Source organism: Pseudoliparis swirei, chromosome 13 (genome assembly GCF_029220125.1).
Source record: "Pseudoliparis swirei isolate HS2019 ecotype Mariana Trench chromosome 13, NWPU_hadal_v1, whole genome shotgun sequence".
Lineage (NCBI taxonomy): Eukaryota > Metazoa > Chordata > Actinopteri > Perciformes > Liparidae > Pseudoliparis > Pseudoliparis swirei.
The window spans coordinates 1,077,431-1,100,273 of record NC_079400.1 but is presented as its reverse complement, the minus strand read 5'-3'; the positions used below and the strand labels follow the sequence as shown (position 1 = coordinate 1,100,273).

General features: G+C 45.5%; 3 protein-coding genes across 6 annotated transcripts; 2 read left to right on the top strand and 1 right to left on the bottom strand.

Annotated features, from left to right (window-relative positions):
- Nucleotides 1-1,553: 1,553 nt before the first annotated feature.
- On the top strand, nucleotides 1,554-9,519 carry tbc1d24 (TBC1 domain family, member 24). 3 transcript variants are annotated; one of them, XM_056430470.1, is made up of 7 exons: nucleotides 1,554-1,602; nucleotides 4,085-5,181; nucleotides 5,774-5,932; nucleotides 6,103-6,166; nucleotides 6,501-6,596; nucleotides 7,201-7,438; nucleotides 7,691-9,519. In XM_056430470.1, the coding sequence occupies exons 2-7, from the start codon at nucleotides 4,202-4,204 to the stop codon at nucleotides 7,843-7,845; spliced, it is 1,692 nt and encodes a 563-aa protein (XP_056286445.1). In that variant the 5' UTR covers nucleotides 1,554-1,602; nucleotides 4,085-4,201; the 3' UTR covers nucleotides 7,846-9,519. The 3 variants fall into 3 exon arrangements, with proteins under 3 accessions (XP_056286445.1, XP_056286442.1, XP_056286443.1); XM_056430467.1 differs by lacking the exon at nucleotides 1,554-1,602 and adding an exon at nucleotides 1,616-2,183; XM_056430468.1 differs by lacking the exon at nucleotides 1,554-1,602 and having other exon boundaries at nucleotides 3,241-5,181.
- A 2,314-nt stretch (nucleotides 9,520-11,833) lies between these two features.
- atp6v0cb (ATPase H+ transporting V0 subunit cb) lies at nucleotides 11,834-18,097 on the top strand. Its single transcript, XM_056429584.1, has 3 exons — nucleotides 11,834-12,072; nucleotides 16,407-16,590; nucleotides 16,985-18,097. Exons 1-3 carry the CDS (start codon nucleotides 12,000-12,002, stop codon nucleotides 17,187-17,189), a joined length of 462 nt encoding a protein of 153 aa, XP_056285559.1. The 5' UTR covers nucleotides 11,834-11,999; the 3' UTR covers nucleotides 17,190-18,097.
- Nucleotides 18,098-18,470: 373 nt separating this feature from the next.
- nubp2 (nucleotide binding protein 2 (MinD homolog, E. coli)) lies at nucleotides 18,471-22,559 on the bottom strand. 2 transcript variants are annotated; one of them, XM_056429582.1, is made up of 7 exons: nucleotides 22,501-22,559; nucleotides 22,002-22,117; nucleotides 21,384-21,582; nucleotides 21,005-21,159; nucleotides 19,738-19,848; nucleotides 19,462-19,531; nucleotides 18,471-18,724 (listed from the first exon to the last, which is right to left on the bottom strand). In XM_056429582.1, the coding sequence occupies exons 1-7, from the start codon at nucleotides 22,532-22,534 to the stop codon at nucleotides 18,585-18,587; spliced, it is 825 nt and encodes a 274-aa protein (XP_056285557.1). In that variant the 5' UTR covers nucleotides 22,535-22,559; the 3' UTR covers nucleotides 18,471-18,584. The 2 variants fall into 2 exon arrangements, with proteins under 2 accessions (XP_056285557.1, XP_056285558.1); XM_056429583.1 differs by lacking the exon at nucleotides 22,501-22,559 and adding an exon at nucleotides 22,247-22,427.
- Between the last annotated feature and the right edge of the window lie 284 nt (nucleotides 22,560-22,843).

Below are 22,843 nucleotides of genomic sequence, written 5' to 3'. Positions count from 1 at the left end.
CTCTGTCTCTCTCTCTCCCTCTCTCTTCTCTCTCTCTCTCTCTCACACACACACAGATTATCATGATCATGTGACATGGCTGCTGCTCTCTTCTTTCTAACCCACATTGGTGCAAAATCGACGAAGACGAGCTGTTTAAAGTAATCAGAGGTTCAAGACAAGACTCAACTAATGTCATGAAGATGTCTACGTGTGTATTTTGAGTGGTAAAGTAACTTCAGCCTCCAGGCTGACACTTCTAAATCCTTCTCTGAGACTAGAATATTACATATCTCTATCAATCAGCATTTACGGCACATTCTTTCTGTTGCATTGCAAAACTAAGAAGTAAAAGAAGACGATAAAAACCCCAGCTGTGTTGAAGAGGCACAAGACTGGGCCCAACCACATTTGACCCCAGATTGTTCTGCAAGGCAACGATGGCCGCACACGTTAATGATCAGTAATAACTGTCATGTGTCGGAGTGGTTGTGTTTTGCCGGTGGCTTCCAGGACAAAGGGGGGGTTTGTTGCCCTTGCTTCGGTACATCCTGTCCTGTCCCAGTGCCATCGCTGGTTTGACAGAGCATGCCTACAAGTCAACAAGAAAAACAGATATTGTGATCTGCCATGCAACGTCTTCATGGGAATGGACGTGTCTGTTGACCCCGAGACGTAAAGAATAAGCGTTTGGCAAACAGTATCATACTGTATATAGTATCACACTCCAGTTTGAAGGTATCTGTTGTCCTTCTGGTTGTTTCTATTCATTCTCACTCTGTAGTTATAGTATCACACTCCAGTTTGAAGGTATCTGTTGTCCTTCTGGTTGTTTTTATTCATTCTCACTCTGTAGTTATAGTATCACACTCCAGTTTGAAGGTATCTGTTGTCCTTCTGGTTGTTTTTATTCATTCTCACTCTTTAGTTATAGTATCACACTCCAGTTTGAAGGTATCTGTTGTCCTTCTGGTTGTTTTTATTCATTCTCACTCTGTAGTTATAGTATCACACTCCAGTTTGAAGGTATCTGTTGTCCTTCTGGTTGTTTCTATTCATTCTCACTCTTTAGTTATAGTATCACACTCCAGTTTGAAGGTATCTGTTGTCCTTCTGGTTGTTTTTATTCATTCTCACTCTTTAGTTATAGTATCACACTCCAGTTTGAAGGTATCTGTTGTCCTTCTGGTTGTTTTATTCATTCTCACTCTGTAGTTATAGTATCACACTCCAGTTTGAAGGTATCTGTTGTCCTTCTGGTTGTTTTTATTCATTCTCACTCTGTAGTTATAGTATCACACTCCAGTTTGAAGGTATCTGTTGTCCTTCTGGTTGTTTTTATTCATTCTCACTCTGTAGTTATAGTATCACACTCCAGTTTGAAGGTATCTGTTGTCCTTCTGGTTGTTTTGTATTCACTCTTGAAGTTGTCAAACTGTTTTCCAAGAGAAGTGCTTGTGAATGAACCAGAGGGTCCACAGGAGTGTCCGGTCACAGCCCACCTGAGCCCCTCGCTGCAGCAGCGCGCTCACCGACGCGCAGCGAGGTCGAAGGCACGTACTGCGCATGCTCGAGGCAACTTAACGCGAACGGAGCCTCGCGTCTCGAGACGTCTCGCGCCAGGTGAGGACGCGGTCCGCTCGCTGTTGTGCTCGTTGTGTTTTCGTTTGCTCGCCAGTCTGCGGCCGTGTGCGGGTGACGTCATCCGTGTTCCTGTCGCCGTGGGCTTTGAGTGTTTACATGCGCGCGCTCCCACACGTTCAAGCTGCATGACGTCAACAAACTCCAAGACAGCGCGCGGACCAACACGATGAGCGGTGACATGCATGCTAGCTAACGTTCGCACCGTGTCGTGTTTGGTAGAACGTGCGTCGGCTGTCGTGTCTTGTCGTGACGTCCGCGCGCGGCTCGTGCATGTTCACGGGCTCGTTCGCTCCTCGCGCGCACTGACGGAAGCAGCTTGCGGCTAGCTTAATGCTAGCAATGCTAGCTCGGCACGTTTGAATGGAAACGGGTGCACTTGCCGGTTAACGTCACTGCGACCCGTGTGCACGAGCAGCTGTCGCCTCCGCCGGCGAGCTAACGGCCATGCGCACGAGCAGCGGTCGGTGCCGCGTGATGACACACCTGTGTCCGCATGAGCCGCATCCCGCTGTCACACGGGGCTTGTGTCTTTTGGATCCGCACCTGCTGAGCCTCCAAAGGTAACGTTACAGTCCGTGATCCGCCTGCAGCGACGTCACCGAACCGGTCGGTCCAGTTCTGCAGAGGTACAAGTGCATGTGCACGCGCCAGCTTCTCCATTGAATAATATAAACAATAGCAATATAAACTTCATATATCGGAGACTGAAAACACACCTTTTCCGACTATATCTGGATTAAAACACAGATTAGCACTTCAGTGGCACTTAGATAGCACTTACTTATGGTACTTTTGTAGTTCGACTATGTTGAGGAAATGTTACTTCCTGTATTCTTGTTGTTCTTAGTTTGTACTCTAGGTTGAAATGCACTTATTGTAAGTCGCTTTGGATAAAAGCGTCTGCTAAATGACATGTAATGTAATGTAATGTCATATTTGGATCGGTAACTTATTGCATCAGACGTATGAAAACGACGATTTTTGTGCCTCCTGATTTTGGAAAGGATTTGGGCAAAATGCATGAACACGTTGATGGGGCTGTTAACTGGAGCCCACTGAACGCAGACAGACTGGTTGTAGTTTCCACCTCCATAATTGTGCAGCCTGTAATATAGACCTATATGCATTATGTAAGTTAGACAGGTACCTATACTGCATGCATTTTCATACAGGCATATTGTCAGGGTCCTACCCCACTCTGCAGGACCAGAGCTCCAACACACCTTGGACCCCTGTTATTTATGCCAAGCCTTCCTGTACAGTGTGAAAAGTTAATTTGTCAATAGTTTAAATTATCGTCACTCATGTTTATAGTCTGGCCTTTTGAAACTAATGGAGCCTAAAAACAGATTAGCACTTCAGTGGCTCTTAAATGGCTCTTACTTATTTACTTGTGGTACTTTTGTCGTTTGACTCTCTTGAAGAAATGTTACTTTCTGTATTCTTGTTGTTCTGAGTTTGTATTCTTGGTTGATTCACTTATTGTAAGTCTCTTTGGATAAAAGCGTCTGCTAAAGGACATATAATAAGTGTTGTGTTTGACATCTTGGAATTGCCTGAATGTTATCCTCTTTATATATATATATATATATATATATATATATTATTATTATTGTCTGATTCTGAGAACATATTAAATTCACTGAAATATCAAACGGGCCTTTTAGCTCATTCAGTTTATGTTGCCGGTCTGGATTTCAGATTATCTTTGACAAATTCCATATGTGCTACGGTAACATGGCAATAGAAGGGCAGTTAATCTCTACAGTCACCATACATGCTTCTAGTTTTGCATTCAGTATTGTGTTGGTGTGCACCTCCATGTGACTTGTTGGAAGGTGATGTGGAATGATCTGATGATTGTATGAGCCATTTTTTGTATATTGAAATTGATCTTTGGACATGCATCTCCTTGTGACTTGTTGAAAAACAAGTGTGACATAATTCAATGAAGTATCACAGTAATTATCAGCACACTGTATATTACTCATAATAATCCTTGGACATGTATCTCTGTGTATCTTGTGGGTAACCGGAAATTATCTGTTGATTTCTAAATATATTTCCAATAAACTTTTACAGCATAAACAAAGTTTTTATTTCTCTCACTTCCAGAAATCCCATTTTCTTTGCTTAAATATCAAACTCTAATCTATCCATGACAAAAGTGTGCATCAAAAGACATCTGAAGTTGTCATATGGTATAAATAAGATTCAAAATGAGGTTTCAAATGAAATGCATGATGTACTGTACGTGCTCTTTTCCATTTGAAGATCTTAAGAGCAGAGATCTGATTAGTGAGATGTGCTAATGTTGTTCCACAGTACGGATTTACTGTGGTCCTTTTGCAATACCTCCCTTCTAACTTGCAGCCAATCCTCTCTTATGGCAACAGATATGCATAATAGACTAACCGATTTTATTTGTTAAATCTCCAATTTTCTCATTTGTGTCTTCCAGTAAACATCATGAACATTTAGGGGGAAAAGGCTGCTGAGTGGAGGACCAGAAGTTGGCGATACCCCGGAGCGTCCCTCCTCTCTTCCCACTCAGGCAGACCAGCAAGTTTCCACCACCATGGCTGAGGAAGACTATGGCAGCTTTGTGGACTGGAACCAGATGGGCGATCTGGCCAAGAGCAGCGGGCCCACCAAGGTCGACTGCAAGGACCTGAAGGAGTTCAAACAGATGGCTCGACAGGGTTACTGGGCCAACAACCACAAACTGCGAGCGCAAGTCTACCAGCAGCTCATCAAAGCCATTCCCTGTCGTACGGTCACCCCGGATGCCGAAGTGTACCGCGACATTATGGGCAACGCAGCCTCGAAGAAGCCCTCCTCCCACATCCCACTTCCAGAGTTTGTGGATGGCAATCCTCTGCCGCAGTACTGCCTGAAGGCGGAGGCCGTGGCTTCGGCCCACCAGATCATCAGCTGCGTGGCCGCACAGTTCCCGGACATCTCCCACTGCCCGTCGCTGCCGGCTGTGACGGCGCTGCTCCTGCACTTCAGCGTGGACGAAGCTCAGTGCTTTGAGTACATCAGCCGCATGCTGGCCTGCAACGAGCCCGGCAAACGCCTGCTGGACCAGACTTTCCTGGCCCACGAGTCCGGCTGCATGACTTTTGGGGACCTGGCCAACAAGTACTGCACGTCTGCCCACAAAATGATCGTGGCCACCGCCCAGGATGTGCTGGAGGTGTACTCTGACTGGCAGCGCTGGGTGTTGGGCGACCTGCCTTTCAGCCACATGGTCAGGGTCCTGGACATCTACCTCGTGGAGGGCTACAAAGTCCTCTTCCGTGTGGCTTTAGCCTTGCTCAAGTTCTACCGCAAGCATAAAGCAGAGGGAGGCCAGGCCGCCCCGCAGCAGGACTCGAGCAAAGTTAAGGACGACATTCAAGCGTTCATCAAAGGCATTGGCGCCACCGTCACGCCGGAGAAGTTGCTGGAGAAGGCCTTCTCCATCCGCATGTTTAGCCGCAAGGAGATCACCCTGCTGCAGGTCACCAATGAGAAGTCCCTGCAGCGGAAAGGCGTCACGGTCAAACAGAAGCGGTAGAGTCAAAACTCTGATGTTTTACGTGGTGAATTGTGAATACTTGTGAGGTAGAAAGGAGGCTGCTTCTTTTGGTTTTCCTTGGCACACCTAGTGTGTCAGTCAGGACGTGGACTCCATCACATGGAGGTCTCACTGGTGTCTGTCGTGTTTCTGGTCATTAAGTACGTAGCATTATTATAGGACCTATCTTATTCTTTATTTCTTTTTATCGTGTATCTCTGCTGGTCTTGTATCATTTTAAACTCTCTTAACCAAGATGTCCTGTTGCTTTCTCAGCTCTATTTTCTCCCGTGCTCTGTGATGTTTTGTGTTGCGTCCTTGACTCACACGATGTTCTCGTGTCTTCTTCCTCTGGTGTCTGCCGCGTCCACCATCTTCTGTTTCATCTGCACGTCACTCCTGTGTTTACTGCGTTGGTCCTTTCTCAGTTTTCGGTGGGTTTTCGTCTGCTATTCTCCAGATCCATCTTGTATTTCCTCCATATAACACTTCCTTCTGCTTCCAGGTGTATGCACCACCAACCACGTGACCCGCCTCACATTCTGTGCCTCTCTCTCTTCCCGTGTCTGTGGTTGTGGACGTCTCCAGGCGGAACGTGCAACTGGCACTGAACCCCGACACGTTCTCCTCTGAGATCGTCAGTGCCAAGGAGATGCGGGACATCTGGTCGTGGATCCCTGAGCGCTTTGCCCTCTGCCAACCGCAACTCGTCTTCACCACCTCCACCCACGGTTGCAGCCTGACCAGGTACATTGTCCAGCGCTGACGGAAACGCCGAACGGCAGGCTCGCAATTGTGGAACAGAAGATTTGTGTTCTCTATTTAAACAATGGCCGTACATGCAAGTGTGCCTCTAGTACATCTACCTGTTTTATAAAGTTAGTTGCAATGAATTCAATTCTTGCATTTCCCTCCAGATTCTACTCTCACTGTGAAGGCCACGAACCCACTCTGCTGCTCATCCGGACCACAGATGGCGATGTAAGCGACACAGACGGCAAACTCATGATTCCCCCATGTTGGAGGGACTCAAGGATGCATGTTGTGATGTAAACTGTGCACATGAGAGATTGATGACATCCTGGTAGAATGCAAATATCTGTCTGGTATATAGACTCGGGTTTTATTCTTGTCCTAAACTCTATGAATGTGTGTCGGAGGTCCTGATCACACGGTGTCCTATGATTGGGTTATGGGGCTCCAAACGGATCTCAGCAATCTTCCTCTCGTATGAGACTACGTTTGAGAAGGATGCCATTTGAAGATGAGCAAAAAGAAAAACCCACTGATGCGTACTATGTGTTTTTGGCCTCAGGTATGTGGAGCCTTTCTGTCCACAGATTGGGAGGAGCGGAAGAGAGGAGGCAACAAATTGAGCTTCTTTGGCACAGGGGAGTGCTTTGTCTTCAGGGTGAGTTCATGTTTACTCTATAGACTCACTATCTGTCTTTTAATTAACTTTGAAGGTTTTCTAGGGATCAATGCAGGGAGAACGTTTTCATTTTGAGCATTTCGCCACCAGAGGGCACCATCCACTGTTTTCACATGTTTTAGATTTCAATGACTGGCTCCGATGTGGAAAAGCCGCCTAGTAGGTCACAATTCACCAAACTGGCATCGCCATCATATCACACATCATGCTCTTGAAGCTTTGAGCTTCGACTCTAAACACCTGGGCTAGACGTAGCAGAACAGACGGGCTCTCCAATGCCTTCTGCTTGAATTATTGACTGGGTATCTGTGTTGACGCACAGCTGAGGGCTGTCTGAGCGAGAAAACACGTCATCTTACACACAAATACCGAAGCACACACGGAAACTCCCGTAACTTGATCCAGTCGTATCTGAGCTGGCCGTCACCTGACACCAGGAGAAAAAGGAGGACTGGTGTCAATCAGATGTGTTATATTCATTTATTTAAACAAGTAGTCTTTGAGAACTTGATATATTTTCTATTAATAGAAATGCTGATGCTCAGGTGTGTAATTGGTCATGAATGTCTGTGTCCCGTATTAGCTGAAGCCAGAGATGGAGCGCTATGAGTGGGTGGTGATCCGCCACCCCGAGTTAGCCTCCGCCAAAAAGATTCAGGGCCAGGAGGACACGGCCTCTCAAAACTCCGACAACAACGGCTTACAGCAGCCAGAGAAACCCGTCGGGGACCTATCGCCCTTCCTCTCCGCCCGCCACTTCAACCTCAACTCCAAGAATACTTCCATGTTCATGGCTGGCAACGTTGACTCCATCATCGTGGGTGTGTGGATTTTTATTATATGTTATTGGTGTGTATTTGGCCTTTCTGGTCGCATTTTTTTTTAATGTGCCATCTTTCTTTTTCTAAACCCATGGGAGCACATTCAACATGGGATTTGATTGTTTACCTTTTGTCCCATTTGAAACTCTGATTTGATTTTACAACGTGCTGTAAAAGTAAAAACCGTTTGCAGAAATACGGTCTTTAGTATCTCGTGACTGACGCACACTGTCTGCTCTCGTGTCTGATCAGGAGGAGGCGACGGCAACGCTCTCTACATCGACTCTGAGCTCAACCACGGCCGCGCTGGCCGGTGCACCACCTTCGACAACCCCCCCTTGTGTGCCGAGAGCTTCCAGGTCTCCCTGCTAGAAGTGTGGGGCTTCCAGGACGCCATGGCCTCCTAATACTGTACACACACACACAAGCATTCCACGTGCATCCATGTAGATCCATACAGGCAGAGGCTCATGCGCATATTCATGCACACACATACTAACAGTTGTATAAAAGCAGAACATCTTGATATCAAGTGTTAGAGGTGGAAAACAGGTTTGCTAACAGAACAATGTCCGTCCTACTAATTCATATATGGTAAACACTTTTTTATTTATTAATGCAGGTAATCCAAATTCAACAATGTGATATTTTGTTTGTTTTCTGTTTTATTTTTGTAGTTACACATTTGTATTATGGTGTGCGAATTATTTTATTGTATCCAGTAATATGAAGAAAGTCCATATCCACTGTAGATGGAGCCAATAGGAGGTTCTTCTAAGGGTTGTTTTATGTCCCCTGTGGCGCGTTCGTGCTGAGCTGAAACATCCGAATATCTGGAGGTAAATTCAGTACTGCCAAATTTACTATAACGGCGTAAACAAATATTAACCGGGCCACGAGGTGTAAGATAAAATGTGTGAAGTCAAAAGTAGATTTTGTGAGATCTGTTTTTTCATGTTGAAACTAAGAGGAACGCAGTGAAGTTCCAGGTCCGCTAAGTTCTCAGTCAAGTCCTAACTCCCCCCCCCCATCCCATGCACATGTGGGAGATCTGCTTATGAATTAATGTGGTAAATGTCTGGATACCAGCGGTGAATTTGAGTGTTGCCATTTTGCACAATATGTTAACGCTTTCTTTTGAATTTCTCCTCTTTTTTCTTTAAAAAAAAGTATATGAATCTTCATGAGAGTACAAAGTACAAACTCTGAACAAATGTTTTTGGTTTACAAGTAATGAAGAGAAATGCAGTTTGCTCATCCCTCTCCTCTTACCCGTTCCTGCTCCGCCGTCCTTCTGTAGTGTAAAGTCCAAAATGGTGCCGGGTGTGCGACGTGTCGTTGGAGTTATACGCCCCGTTTGTGTCTGGATGTTCAAACTTGTGAGACATCGAGTGAATTCAAATGTATCTTTAGGTGTGAAAATACAGCAATATGCTGACTGTAGAGCTAGAGACTGGGCCGCTGTTTGTGTTGCTTCTCTGTCCTCGGGAGACTTCTTCAGGCGGTCACAGACTGGGCCACATGCCTTTAAAGTCCGCTAACCCCCCGTAACACGCTCCACTCCGAGTAGTTACAGCTCATACGCCTCTTAAACAAATGTACTGGGAAGTCATTAAATTAAAAAAATACATTCCGTTGAAATAGTATTGTGAAAATCCATGTCATGTTATTGTGTTCATTGAATTGATTCTGTGTATTAAAGATGAAATCTAATGCAAACTATGTTTCCTTCAAAGAAAAACGTGCATATAGTAGACACATTACGAACTAAACACTAGTTTTGAGTTAAAGCTTAAAGGGTCTTAACACCAACTGTGACTCCTAAATCACTCATGCACACTTCTATTTGTGTTCGGTGTCTGTACTTTGTGGAAGCTGACAGCGAGCAGCATGACTGGAAATATTAACAGATGAGTCAGATACATTCACAAATATATACGTAAAAGTCTCCCTCCACAGTCTGCTTCACTGGATCATTTATTTAATTGAATTTATTGTCAAATTTCTATCAATTGTTTCAATTTGCTGAATGGGAAAAACTGCATAGCTGTCATCTTTAAATATAATGTGTTTTAAAACTGTATGGCCGAGTTAATGTTCAGTGTGTGGCTCCGGCTAATGCATCCGAGGCATGTCGTATCTGAGATGGCCGAGTGTTGTTGTAATTCCTTCTCCACAGTCCACAGTAAGTGGTGTTGACTGCAGCCACGGCTGTGCCGCTCATTCAGGATTCACACTGCTAATCGCACATGCACTTCTATATTTAGCTGCTCCTTTGGGTGTGGGTCTGGCGCATCTCCTGAAAGCCATCCTTTCCAGCCTCAAGGAGTATAAGGCTTAAGTCTTTAACCCTACACTGAGATGGGACTCCTTCACCATGCAGCCCCCGCCAGTCAGATAACAAGGGGGCTGCAGACGGACCAAGGAGGTCCCGACAGGTATTTGTTTGTCTCAGACGGAATATTTCAAATCTGGTGATTGGCTCGGAGGGAGGTCTCTGATTACATGACACAACTAATCCTTGTAAATCTTCTCATCTGTCATGATTATGATTATTGTTAATTATTTCAATTATTTGTTTAGGGCTAATTTCACATCAGAAAGCATTTATTTGTGATTATTGCAGGAATAAAGTTTCTCTGTTTCCAAAATATTGGCTTTTTCTCTTTCTTTTTTTAAAGATTGGGAAATTATTGAGTTTTTTATCCCAGTGAGAATGAAAGACAGATGTTGTTTTTGGTCACACGCTGTCACCTAATGCCTAACTGGAGTGTATCTTCGTAACCTTTAGATCCTGGGCCTTTAACACCGAGTTGGACTGTCTGTTGATGCAGGAAATGAAGGATCTAAATCCATAATCACGGTAAAGTCTACATTCTGACTCCACGACTGCTGCCAAATGCTTTGCTGTGCATCCCGGATGCTATCCTGAATCATGCCCTTGTGAGAACGTCTCACATATATACTTCCTTGTTTCCCTTCCTTAAAGCAGCATCTCAAAGACCATATCCATAAAAAATATACCGTGTTCTCACACTCTCCTTTTCCAACCTTGATCAATGCCACTCAAGGACAAGAGCATTCACGTAATCAATGCTTTCAGCCACCCAATACAATCAGGAGACAACTATGTGTAGATACATGGGCTACTATTGCTTTGCATGTCACATGAGATAGTTGCACATGTCTGCAGAGTATCCCAGACAAGAGCATCATATACCTCAACAGAAAGGCTAAATACCTGTCTACCTAGAGTCAGCAGGGAAAGAGAATAAGCATCTTCTCTCATTGTGACCTTTTTGTTATTAATGCATCACTGCACCGACACACACACACACACACACACCATCATCATCATCACCATCCATGGCTCAAAATTATATTTCTTTGTTGCATGAAGGCAGTCAGAGTGAGATGTTGGTCAAGTAAAGTGTCTGAATGGAAGGAAACCTGTGATGCCGGTGTAGAAATTGCATCACGAGTGCAGAAGCTGCACATTGCTACAAGGGGAGGGGTCCTTCTCTGGTGCTGACTGGCAATGCAGAGGGAGCAGGATGGAAGGATGGAGGAAGAGGCATGGGGACTGCACAAGCTCTCTCTGACTCACACACACTCCCACGTCATCACTCCCATGATGTCCTCTCCTTCGACCCCTCCTCTTTCTGCATCTCTGAGCCTGCTCTTGCTGGGAGCAATAGATTGTATGGGGGTTCTTGGTTCCCTCCCCCTACCACACACAGCACGTAGCCTCAAATTCTCTCACTCTCACGCTCCTGCATATCACAGCTGACTGTAAATCACCCTCTGCTGCATGGTAGAGACCTGGTGTAAGATAAAGAAATGTTTTGAACATACAATTTTGGATTTTCAGTGGCCCTCTTTAATCAACTGTGAGGGTCTCTTGGAGCGTGCACTTCATATGTTTAATGTATTAAGGCATTTAAAATAAATGTGTATTTTCTTAATTGTCTTTACTTGACGTGTAGCATAAAACAAATACATATTTCCATGAACCGAGCAGTGTCTCCAGACCCTCTCGCTTCTTCTCCCATCACTCCATCCCATTGCGTTTAAAGGGTGAATGCGTTGCTATCAAAGGGGAAGCCTGCAGCGGAGCACACCAACGTGATGCCTGAAAGGGGGTGACCTTCAAATAAAATATCTAATAAAAAAAAATAAAAAAATTTAAACACTTTATTTACACCAAATAAGTTATTTATGTGTTTTTAAATCCATATATCTTGTTTCATATACTCCTCGCGTTTCACAGTATTGTAATAGCGTACTTTGTTTTCCTGCGCACCCCCCACCCAGTCGATGATAGGTTGTATCCGTACGGCCAAGTCACGTGACATTTTCCGCTTCGCCATTTTGTGCTGCTGCGCCGGGTGTTTATCAGAAGAGTCGTGACTGCCCCGCTGCTCGTTCGGCTGTCAGACGGTCCCGCTTCCCCGGGTTATAAGTCCAAGCGCGTAGCCTTCGATACGTTTCTCTCACTGAGATTGTGTTTGGAGTCGACGTCAATAACTCATTTAGTATATTTTATATTTTGTCAGAAAGAATGTCGTCCGAAAGCCCCCAATACGCTCCGTTCTTCGCGGTGATGGGCGCCTCTGCGGCGATGGTGTTCAGCGGTAAGTATCACACGATCTCCTCCTTTTCTGACGCTGTTCCCTCCTAAATGTCATCGTGCGGGTTTGGTGCTAACCGTGCATCGTGCCAGCGGGGTGTCCCGGCACGGTGTCTGGGAGCGGACTCGCCAAAGCCTCGCGAACGTTTACGTCGCGATGCTAATCTCGCAGGGTGTCCGCGGGTCCTTAAAAAGTCTTAAATTTCACTGGTTTATTCCTGTAGACACCCTGTCTCGTCTCCGTGTGGAGACGTAACCGGCAGCCCGAGACTTCTGATTATTCATAACTGACAATGTGTTGCTAGTGTTGGTATTTACTTTTATTTATCGCTGCTAGCTTTGCTGCTTCAACGACGCACATAAAGACAAGTCACGACGAGTTAGCGACGTTAGCTGATGACGGACCAACGTAGCTAGCGTTAGCTTCACTAGTTATCGCACGTTGTGTGTGTTTTATGGACAACGGTCACCGACACCGACTGACCAGACAATGGAGCGTAAACTCGTAAAGCTATTACAGCTTTACGAGTTGAGTGACATTAATGTACTGAGGTGTCGTGATGTATTTATGCCTCCATCTGGCTCTCCGCGTTAGCACCAGACGTGTAGCTCGGCTCATATCATGACGTCACCGTTCTGCACGCAGGCCGTTAAAAGCGTGAAGCGTCTCGCGCACGTTGTTTAATTTAGCGTGACATTGGGGAGTCCATTCACAAATGAAGTGACGTAGTGTTTGACATTCTGCCGTCGCTCCATTAAAGGTGGTGGCACTTCTTATTTAATGCTTTATTTTAACTCTGTATTTTGTTTTCCTGTTCTGACTCTGTTCGCCACCGACACGCAGTCAGCTGCTTGACTTCCTGATTGCGCAAGGGAGCGACGTGTGGTCACATGCTGGTCACGTGATGAGACTTCTGCCTGGGAATCACCTCTCTTGTGAAATGTTACTGGACAGAGACGTTGGCAGTGAACCAATTCAACATCTTACAAGCTAATTTTAACAAAAGACGACTAACATGTTGAATAGAAAGTGAACTTTGAAACTAGCTTGTTTTTATAATTTGTCATACTTGTTTTATGGACTCTTTACTAGTTTATAGTTTGTCTTTTGTGAATCTTAAAGTGTTGCATCATCTGATGTATCATGCTCTGCTCACAGTAAAGGACTTCATGGGAAATCAACAAGCCACTTGACCTGCAGAGGCCGTGACCCGCTGAGGCCTCAGAACCGGCCCGCTTACGGTGCTGAACGGGACTTTATCTCTCATTGGCCGACCTAGAGAACGGCTATACCGGAGACCTTTAAATATATTTTGGGGCTCCTCCAACAGACTATCTTGCATTATGTTCCCCTTTTATTTTGTCTTAAATTTATAATCTATTTATTTTATATCAACATTTATATTTAATATAAGTTAATGTTAAACATGTTTTTGACAAATCCCATTAGCAGGGTTCGTACGCTCATGGAAAACCTGGAAAAGTCATGGAATTTTAAAATGGGCATTTCCAGGCCTGGAAAAGTAATGGAAAATCTTAAATCATAAAATTTTTGGAAAAGTCATGAACATGTAATATTCACATGTTCATTTACACCGAGTTTACAATAATCAATAAGTTTTTTAAAGAAAGACACTCAAAATATAAGCCAGCGATAGCTCTCAATACGCACAATTTTCAAAAATGTTCATGTTTATACCGAGATTTCAGTTTGGTCATGGACATTTGCTTTAAAGTCCTGGAGAAATCATGGAAAAGTCCTGGAAACCCATCGGTCAACATGTGTAAGAACCCTGATTCTAGTAATGGAATATTTCAGACATTTGAGAGAATTCTGATCTGATAACTGTTTGTGGCGCAAGTGTTGACGGCGTCACGGAGCATATTAATATTCCAAAAAAAAACTGATGGAACTCCATAATTTCACCAGCTGAATGTCAACACGCACCTGCTCTGCATCGCTCGGGTGTATTATGCCGTGATGGTCGAGGGCAGCGTGGCGGCGGCGTCCCGTGAGGGGAGCGGCGGTGGTGAGGAATGAGCTAATAGGAGGAGATCTGGCACAAAGAAGGGAGGTGGTGGTGGTCAGGTGTGACGCGTGGTGACTCACCTGAGTGGTCAGGCTCTTCATGTGGAGTCAGAGAGGAACGTGAAGCTGGTGTTTCTCCCTTGGTGTCCACCAGGATCCATCACACGGGCTGTGACACATTGATGGAGGCTCAACTTGTCCTTGTGCAAAAGGCACTTCTTTAGTTGCAATAAGCTTTTCCTTGAGGGTGTAAGTTGCTGTGGTCCTCAGGTGGTGATGTTTTAATCGTCACGTATGACGGCCTTCAGCGACGCCCCGACCAGGTGACTCTCGGGGCCATTATCTATTCCAGCCGGCACTCACGTTATAGCTGTTCTGCAATTCTGTTTCCCATCCCTTATTTCTATCTTATAATCCATATTTTACATTTTCGGCTAAATATGCATGTTTACTGTACATCTTAAAACTGTAACTTTAACTCGACGTCATCTAACTTTTCTCATCGCCTGTTCAATACATGCCCACTAAAATATATATCACTAAGGAAGTTTAGTTCTTAGAGATGCTTGACCTTTAAATCACATTATCCTTCTCTTTCGACCACTCTTCAAAGGAGTGGTGTCATTCTGTTGAATAACATGCGTAACAACAGCTTTGAATGCCATCGATTTGTCAAAAGTCGTATATTTGCACACGGTGCTGCAGCCGGACGACCGTGTTCCAGCGGAGCACTTCCCAGCTAGAGGCCCCGCCCCCTCTGACATCACGAGACGTCGCTCTGCATCCCGTTCATCAAACACACCGCAGGGAGGAAACGGTGAATGAGGGAGGAGCTCTTCACCTAAACTGAGGGATTAGGATTAAAACCCAGAGGCGGCGCCTTGCTGTCAGACCCGCATCGTAGCGTTACCGCGGCGATGAGAGGTTTATCGTGATGAACTCTCTGGACTCGCTGAGGTACCGAGGCTCACCGAGAACGAAGGTCTGAGTCGGAAGATGAATTGCTGACGGTGACATCGTGTGCTGGTTGTTCACGGAGGGCTGGAAATAAATCCCCTTTTTAGAGGCTGGCGTTTGTGTTGATAACATATTTGTTGTCTGTTTTTGGAATGTTTTTATCTTTGATCGGTTTACTGTGTCAGGCTTTATGCTGAGCTGCTCGGCGTGGTGGTTGGTTCTCCTTCAAGGGTCTACATCTTTTTATTCGTCTTTTTTATTTTAACCACCTGGTCCACCAGCAAGGAGTTTGGCCCCTTGACAAAGTCCAATAATACCTGTTGTGTGATTGCTTGAGAAAACTCTGTTTAACACACATGTAGATAGCAGGAGTGATTTGTCCTGTATTGATGGCACCAGTCTTGTGGTTAATCCATATTTCAGGCTCGCCGCCGTGCTCGCGTTCAACGGCTGGTCCTCCAGAGGAAGCTGCCAGAAGGCCTCCCAGCTTTGAGTTGACAGTGAGAACACAGCGGGTCCTTGGGCTGTGTGCACAACGTATCCAGAGAGGAGCATGTGAAACGTCCAACGCTCTCAAATATATATAAACAAGGAAAATACGACTAAAGATTAATATATTAGTTGCTCTGTGGGGGTCAGCGCTCTGTTAGTTTTTTCTTGCTTTTGCTGGTGATTTTAAATGTATTTTTTGAAACACGTTTATATTTACACACTCCTAACGCACCTTTTTGTTTGTTTTGGGAAATCTTGTCCAACCAGCCGCTCTGTCTCTTAGCACTCTGACAGGTTTTTGGTTCGTATTGCGAAAGACTCTCTATTCCGTTCACGTGTGTTTCCTCATCCGAGGGCGTTTCAGATTGTATTCCTCCTCGAGGCAAATTTATGATATTGTGCTATAAATCAAATGTACACATCTCACCTGGAAGCTATCACATTCTTTGTTGTATTGTATACTCTGTTAATATACGGTTGCTCCTCTACATTCTGTACAGAGGCTTTCTACTTGTAGAGCAGCTTGTTTCTTGATTCTCTTCAGCTCTCCTGCAGTCACACTGGGAGGTTGACGTAGTCGCCCGATGCCTCCCGCCCGGCGCCGCGGCTGATGGAGCTTAGATGTAGATGGAGCTGGTTTTAGACGAGCAGCGACGTGTGACCACGAGCTGCATCTGTTCTTTCCCCGTTGAAAAACCCTCACATAGACACGCGTTTGATTTTTAAGAGGAACAGAAAGGGTTGCATTGTTCCAGTTCTCATTTCACTTCTGCTTTAATATTCCGCTGCCCTCTGGTTTCTGTTTCGTGACCTCTCGTCACCGGCTCTGTTTGTTTACTAAACGACCTCTCTCTCCGTAGCCATGGGCGCGGCCTACGGCACCGCCAAGAGTGGAACGGGCATCGCCGCCATGTCCGTGATGCGGCCGGAGCTCATCATGAAGTCCATCATCCCGGTGGTCATGGCGGGGATCATCGCCATCTACGGCCTGGTGGTCGCGGTGCTGATTGCCAACAACATCTCAGAGAAAGTCACCCTCTACAAGTGAGTTCAGTCAGTCATTATATTTACAGACGTTAACGATTCCTTCCTTAGTGGGAGAGGCTTCTTTACTCTGTTCTAAAGCAGGCGTAATAACGATGCGACTACAGCAGCTTTATTCTTGTAATCTTACTCGTCTTTAGCTTCACGTCTTCAATGAGTCGTGTGCATGTTTGTCACACATGGTGAACGTAGGCGTTCATCACAGGTTTTAAATCTGTAGAACAGTAACACCTGGTCAGGGCTGGAGCAAGAAGACGGATTCCTGTCGGGCCGGACTCGAACCTTCAACTCCTCTGAAGCCCGTCTGCTCCACGCTCTGATCAGTCAGAATGTGTTTAGTTTGGCTTGTAGACCAGACCGATTTCCCTCGTGCTGACGGAGACGTGTGTTTCAGGAGTTTCCTCCACCTGGGCGCCGGGCTGAGCGTGGGCCTCAGCGGGCTGGCGGCCGGCTTCGCCATCGGCATCGTGGGCGACGCGGGCGTGAGGGGCACGGCCCAGCAGCCCCGGCTTTTTGTGGGCATGATCCTCATCTTGATTTTCGCAGAAGTCTTGGGTCTCTACGGGCTGATCGTCGCCCTCATTCTCTCCACGAAATAAACACCCAGGCGGCTCTAATGCGAGATCTGTCTTTATGTTGCTGCTGGGGGTAAAATAAATGTGTACAATGTCTGCCCCTCAAGATGAAAAGAGTGAAGGCGGGGGGGAAAAGGTTTAACATGGCTCCATAAATATGGTCTTATCTCAGCAATGTGTACAGTTGTCCCAATTTGATAGTCAACTTGTAAATGCGCAACGTAGTGATTTGTCTGTCGTGTGTGTGCGCGTGTTTTAAAATGGTATGATAAAGATTCCTTTCGTCCCTCCACTTATTTCCGGGCCTCTGGTCTTAGAGCCGACCAAAGGGCCCACGGCTTTGGCTCCTCCCACGTCGACCTGGGAGTCGACGCCATTTCTGCATTAATCTTGAGGATCTATTGTAAAGACAAATGTATATGGACTTATTACTTTTTTTTCACTGATTTTTATTTATAAGAAATTGTTCATTGAACTGTTTTATTCATCCAAAAATCTTAAAATCCCTAGGATGCATATAAATATATACAAACATAAATATCTCCATAGATTCAATGCACTGGTTAATTGTGCTAAGTGGTTGGATTCCTCTGGATGTAATTCTTGGTTTAATAAGGTTAGTTTAGTGTGTCGCTGTATCCTCATCATTACGCAAACATTCTCCAACTTCAGTGTTTCCTGTAGTTCTGCTGTTGCATTAAAGGTGTGTGTCCCGTGTTGGGGCTCACACGTGTAATTTCCAATTCTCATCTTCGTCACCCCTCATCTGTGGCCGTTCGTCATCTCTTCCACATTCCAGCCACTAGGGTCCTGCATGGGTTTCAGTGTTTTGTTGCTGTTGGATATCAAGCAGGCTAGTTTCAGGAGACTTGATCCAGATCAAAGGTTTAGTGATGTATACTTCCTAATAATAAAGTGTACATGACAGCATACGTTATGGTATTGTTTGTAGTGTTCAGCTCGTCCTGGTTTCACGGACGAGTCCGACTTGATCTGGAGTTTGTTTTCTGAGTGGATCTGCTGCACGCTCATTTCACAGCATCCTGAACCCCTCCCCCGATGTTCACGTTATCCTGATGTGTCACAATCCAATTAAAGATTACAACTTGGTTTTGACTGCTTCAGACGCTGAGTGTTTCCACTGTTTTACAGTGGCTCATTCCAAGTCTTCTGCAGGCAGCATGTTCACTAACGTTTAAATCTGCAGTCAAACTATTAGCGGCGTTGCTGTTTTAGTGTTTAAATCTTCCCGCGTCATTCGGTCATCTTCACCAGAAAGATAACGGCCCACAAAGCTCCATCGGACTCGTGGCAGACGACGATTTTATTTAAAGGTACAAAACAATCGGTAAATAGATTTATATTGTGTAATTATACAGAAAACATGTAAACAAACTGCAGACTTCACACGTGTCCAGCTCACGCCGCCTGGAGGCTGCGGAGCAGCGTCTGGGAGATGTTGCTGATGGCGCTGAACGCGGCGCTCTGGGGAAACGACTGGAGGACGTCTCGACCCTCCTCGATGCTGGTGCTGAGGAGAGGGTCCAGGGGCACGGCACCTGACCGGAGAGGATGGACAACGATTACTGACCGTCCTGGAACCACCACTCGAGTCCCTGGGCAACCTTCTGCCTGAAGGGAACGCCGATTCATGAGGGTGACGAGAGACCCAAGAGGCTGAGGGGCCTGGACCACATACTCTGAAAGATACGCTTCTGAGACCTTTAGAGGTTATTTAAAGAACTCTTTAAGGAAATGGTTCTTTAAAGAACCCTGGTGTGAAAGAATCTGGAACCAGAAATGGTGCCTTAAAGAACCATTTGTTGAAGAACTCTAAGGAAATGGTTCTTTAGAGAACCCTAGTGTGAAAGGTTCTTGGTTCTTCAACGGCGTCACTCTGAAGTACCATTTTTTGTTCCAGAGAGTTCGTTTCTCTGTTCAGACGACCACCTCTTTGCTTTATGAGGAAGTCTTAAGCTGACATTAAACATCATAAGACCTCTCCGTCACATGATTTATGAATTCGCTGCATCATGATTCGAGAGGCTGGTCTGACAACCGCAGAGGGAGACCACAACATCTATTAATTAAATCAATATTGAATGAGAAGTATGTATCAGGTAACTGAGGTTTTAAACCCGCTGCTTTGAAATCCAGATCGACCATTTTAGCAGCGTGGCAGTCACGTGACACGCCTCCTACGTCATGGACGTGTGTGAGGAGTGACGTGCAGTCAGTGTGATGCGACACCGTGTGGCTGGAAGCTGCCATTACACCAAGACCCATCAGATCTCACCGAGGAACGTCGATCCAGTCAACTTGGCCAACTCTTCGCCTCCACCTTTTGAGAATATATTGCTGCACTCCTGAAAAGAGAGAATATTAAAAAATATTACAATAAATCACGGATGAATTTTACGAATTGGGCCACGACAGCAGTGGGTTTGCAGATGACCTTTATTTCTATCCTTCAAAGTCAGTTTGGATGCTGATCACTAGTATAAATACAAGTTCATGAGAACGTATCGTATTACACATCTGAAAATGAATAATAGTATGAAAGTGTACGTACTGAGCAGTGTGGGCAAACAAATCCACTCATGTTCTCGATGATGCCCAGGATCCGAACGCCCGTCTTCTTACAGAAGGTGATCTCTCTCCTCACGTCCCCCGTGGAAACCGCCTGCAGTCGACACAAGACGACGACCGAACGTCGAGAAACTTACTAAACGTTTCTGCTCCGGTTCAGGGAGAGGAACTCAAAACCGCAGCAACCCGGGGTCACATCGAGAACGGAGGAACCGCGACACGCAAGTTCTCTTTCACCTTGAAAACACACGCAGGACCAGTGGAAGTGAAATGGGACACTCGATCCTTGTTTTTTTTGCACAGTTCTGAAAACATTAAATGTTTAATATAGGCATGTAAAGTCAAAAAGGCTACAAAACTTTTCTTTACAGTTACACAGTTCAGTGACATGTTTGTTTATTTTGGCTATAAAGATGATGTGATGTCTTTAGAAAGCTAAGAAAATCCTTGTTTCAATAGTATATGAAACTCAAAATGCCCTTTGTTATTAATGCGACTGAAAATGAGTCAAATGTTTCACATTTTGTTTATAATTTTGGAAATTAGATTTGAATAAATGATATTTTTGAAAGCTAACCTCACCTTTTAATTGCCAAATAATAACATACCCTCTTACCAGCGGTCCAAACAATGCCATTTACTGCTTTTTATATAGAAATAAAATTTATATTATGCATAATCGAGTTCGGCATTTTGGCCCGGCCCTCCAAAATATTTTCAGTTGCTCATTTGGCCCCCTGGGAAAAAATAATTGCCCACCCCTGATCTAGTGGATGGAGGTCAACAGCCGAGGGTCCGTTTGTGAGCGTATTGGACGGTGTGTGTGACGGATCCACGTGGATGAGTTGGCGTGCAACTTACTGCTGGTGGAACTTCTTTATTTTCTCTCTTTAGGTGAATAAACAAGAATTAAAACTTGTAAACCGTCACCACCGTGAGAGCGTTAGCCTCTTACTGGTCCATTAAAACTATTACACTTTAAATAAAATGCACATCTGTCTGCAGCCGTGCCGTCAAGTTTGCATTTTAACATAAAATAAAAGTGCTTTTCCTTTGAACCTATCACAATAAAAGTCTGATTTAAATATAAAGAGAAAGTGGATTAAAACATCTATAAAATATTCAAGCAATACAAGATAAAAAGGCATACATCAAAACCAATAAAGCAGATACAGGTAAACACAACCAGTAAACGTCTCATGGGGTTCTGCACAGTGGGAGTCTTTCTCCTCCCGTGATGCAGTCAGTACCTGAGGTGTGGTGACCAGGACCGCTCCGTCCACTCGGTGCTTCTTAAGGTTCTCCAGCACCGCCAGATGTTCGTCTGATGTCCCTGGCGGCGTGTCCACCAGCAGCACATCCAGCTCGCCCCACGCCACATCGCACACAAACTGGGCGATCATCGCTGTGGGACAAAACAAGAGATGGAAAACATCTTTGGAAAAGGTTAAACGTTAAAACTGCAGCAGAGGTCTGTGTTGAGATGTTAAAGCTGACAAACGGATACTTTTACGATGATTATTTGTATTTAATCACGTAGAATAAGTGCTGCGCCCACATCTACACATGTACTAAAGCGTGTGACTGCCCAGTGGGGGGGCAGACCGGTACAACTGGAGAGCAGCGGACCTGTTTTCTTGGGCCCCCTCCAGACCACGGCTTCATCCGGGTCCTCCAGCAGGAAGCCGATGGACATGAGGGCGAGGCTCTTCTGGGCGTCGGTGTAGACCGGCACCCATCCCGAGTCACACTGGTGCACGTCGGGCCGGCCCACACCGAGCATGCAGGGGATACTGGGCCCACAGAGGTCAGCGTCCAGGATGCCGACCTGACGGACACAGACTCGCGTCAGTCAGTTCTCTTATGGCGAGTCACGCATTTAATAGATTGAAGATGTAATGAAGCAATGTCTTTAAGAAGGGCAACGCGGTGTCCAGGGTTCTGACACATGTTGACCAGTGGATTTCCAGGACTTTAAACCAGATGTCCATGACCAAACTGACATCTCGGTATAAACATGAAACGTGGAGAACATGTTGGGTATTGAGAGCGTACGCCGGCTTATATGTTGAGTCTTTCTTTAAAGAAACATGTGAATTATTTCAAACTCGGCGTAAATGAACATGTGATTACAACATGTCCATGACTTTTCCAAAACGTGTCCGATTTAAGTTTTTTCCATGACGTTTCCAGGCCTTCTCCAGGTGACCGTACGGACCCTGAGTGTCAGCGGGCCTCGGAGCTCACCTTCTTGCCGGCGTGCCTGAACGCCAGCGCCAGCCCCGTGGTGACGGTGCTCTTGCCCACGCCTCCCTTCCCCGACAGAACCAGCACCACGTGCCGCACCTGCGACAGGTTCCCGTCTGGGACCAGAGGAGAAAGACGAGTGGTCAATACAGCATGGGTGACGCAGATACTCGAATAGGCTATTTATTATAAGTTTAAATCATGTGTTACAGGTAAAGTGAGCAATCGGAGTAATGCCGAGTTACCTGTGCACCTTTTCATATGAAACAATAGCGTCTCCGAGCGCGTGGTATTGCTTAAATATTGGGACAATGCTGAATATTTACAACTTTAGCTGAGTTCCAATTAGCATCCGCTAGCCCGTTAGCGGAGCTATAGATGGGAGACATAGCACGTGACTGCAGTTGGCGACTCTAAAGAACGAGGATACGGTTCGTGTTCAGATGAACGAGCTAGTGACACATAACCGGGACCCGGTTCCCCGGTAACGCAGACCTACCGTTATGTTGTTCCATATTTCGGATTTGACTCATACGAGCTGTCCAGGGTTCATTTACTTCCGTGCATCGTCACGCGCCACCTGGCCAATCAGACAAGCGCATGTTACCCGTACGTCCCGCCTCTCTTTCGAGGCCACCAATAGGCTGCCGGCGCGCACCGTGACGCATTCACGATCACCGCAAACAATCAAAATGTTTGGCAGAACCCGGGAAGAACGAGAGGTTTGTGTTCTCCCGGTTGTGAAATGTAGTATTTGTCTTTGAATCTTAGCTAAAATGACAAGAAGCTGTACCAACACCTGAAATAACTATGTATGTGTCGAATATAATTATGCAATTGAT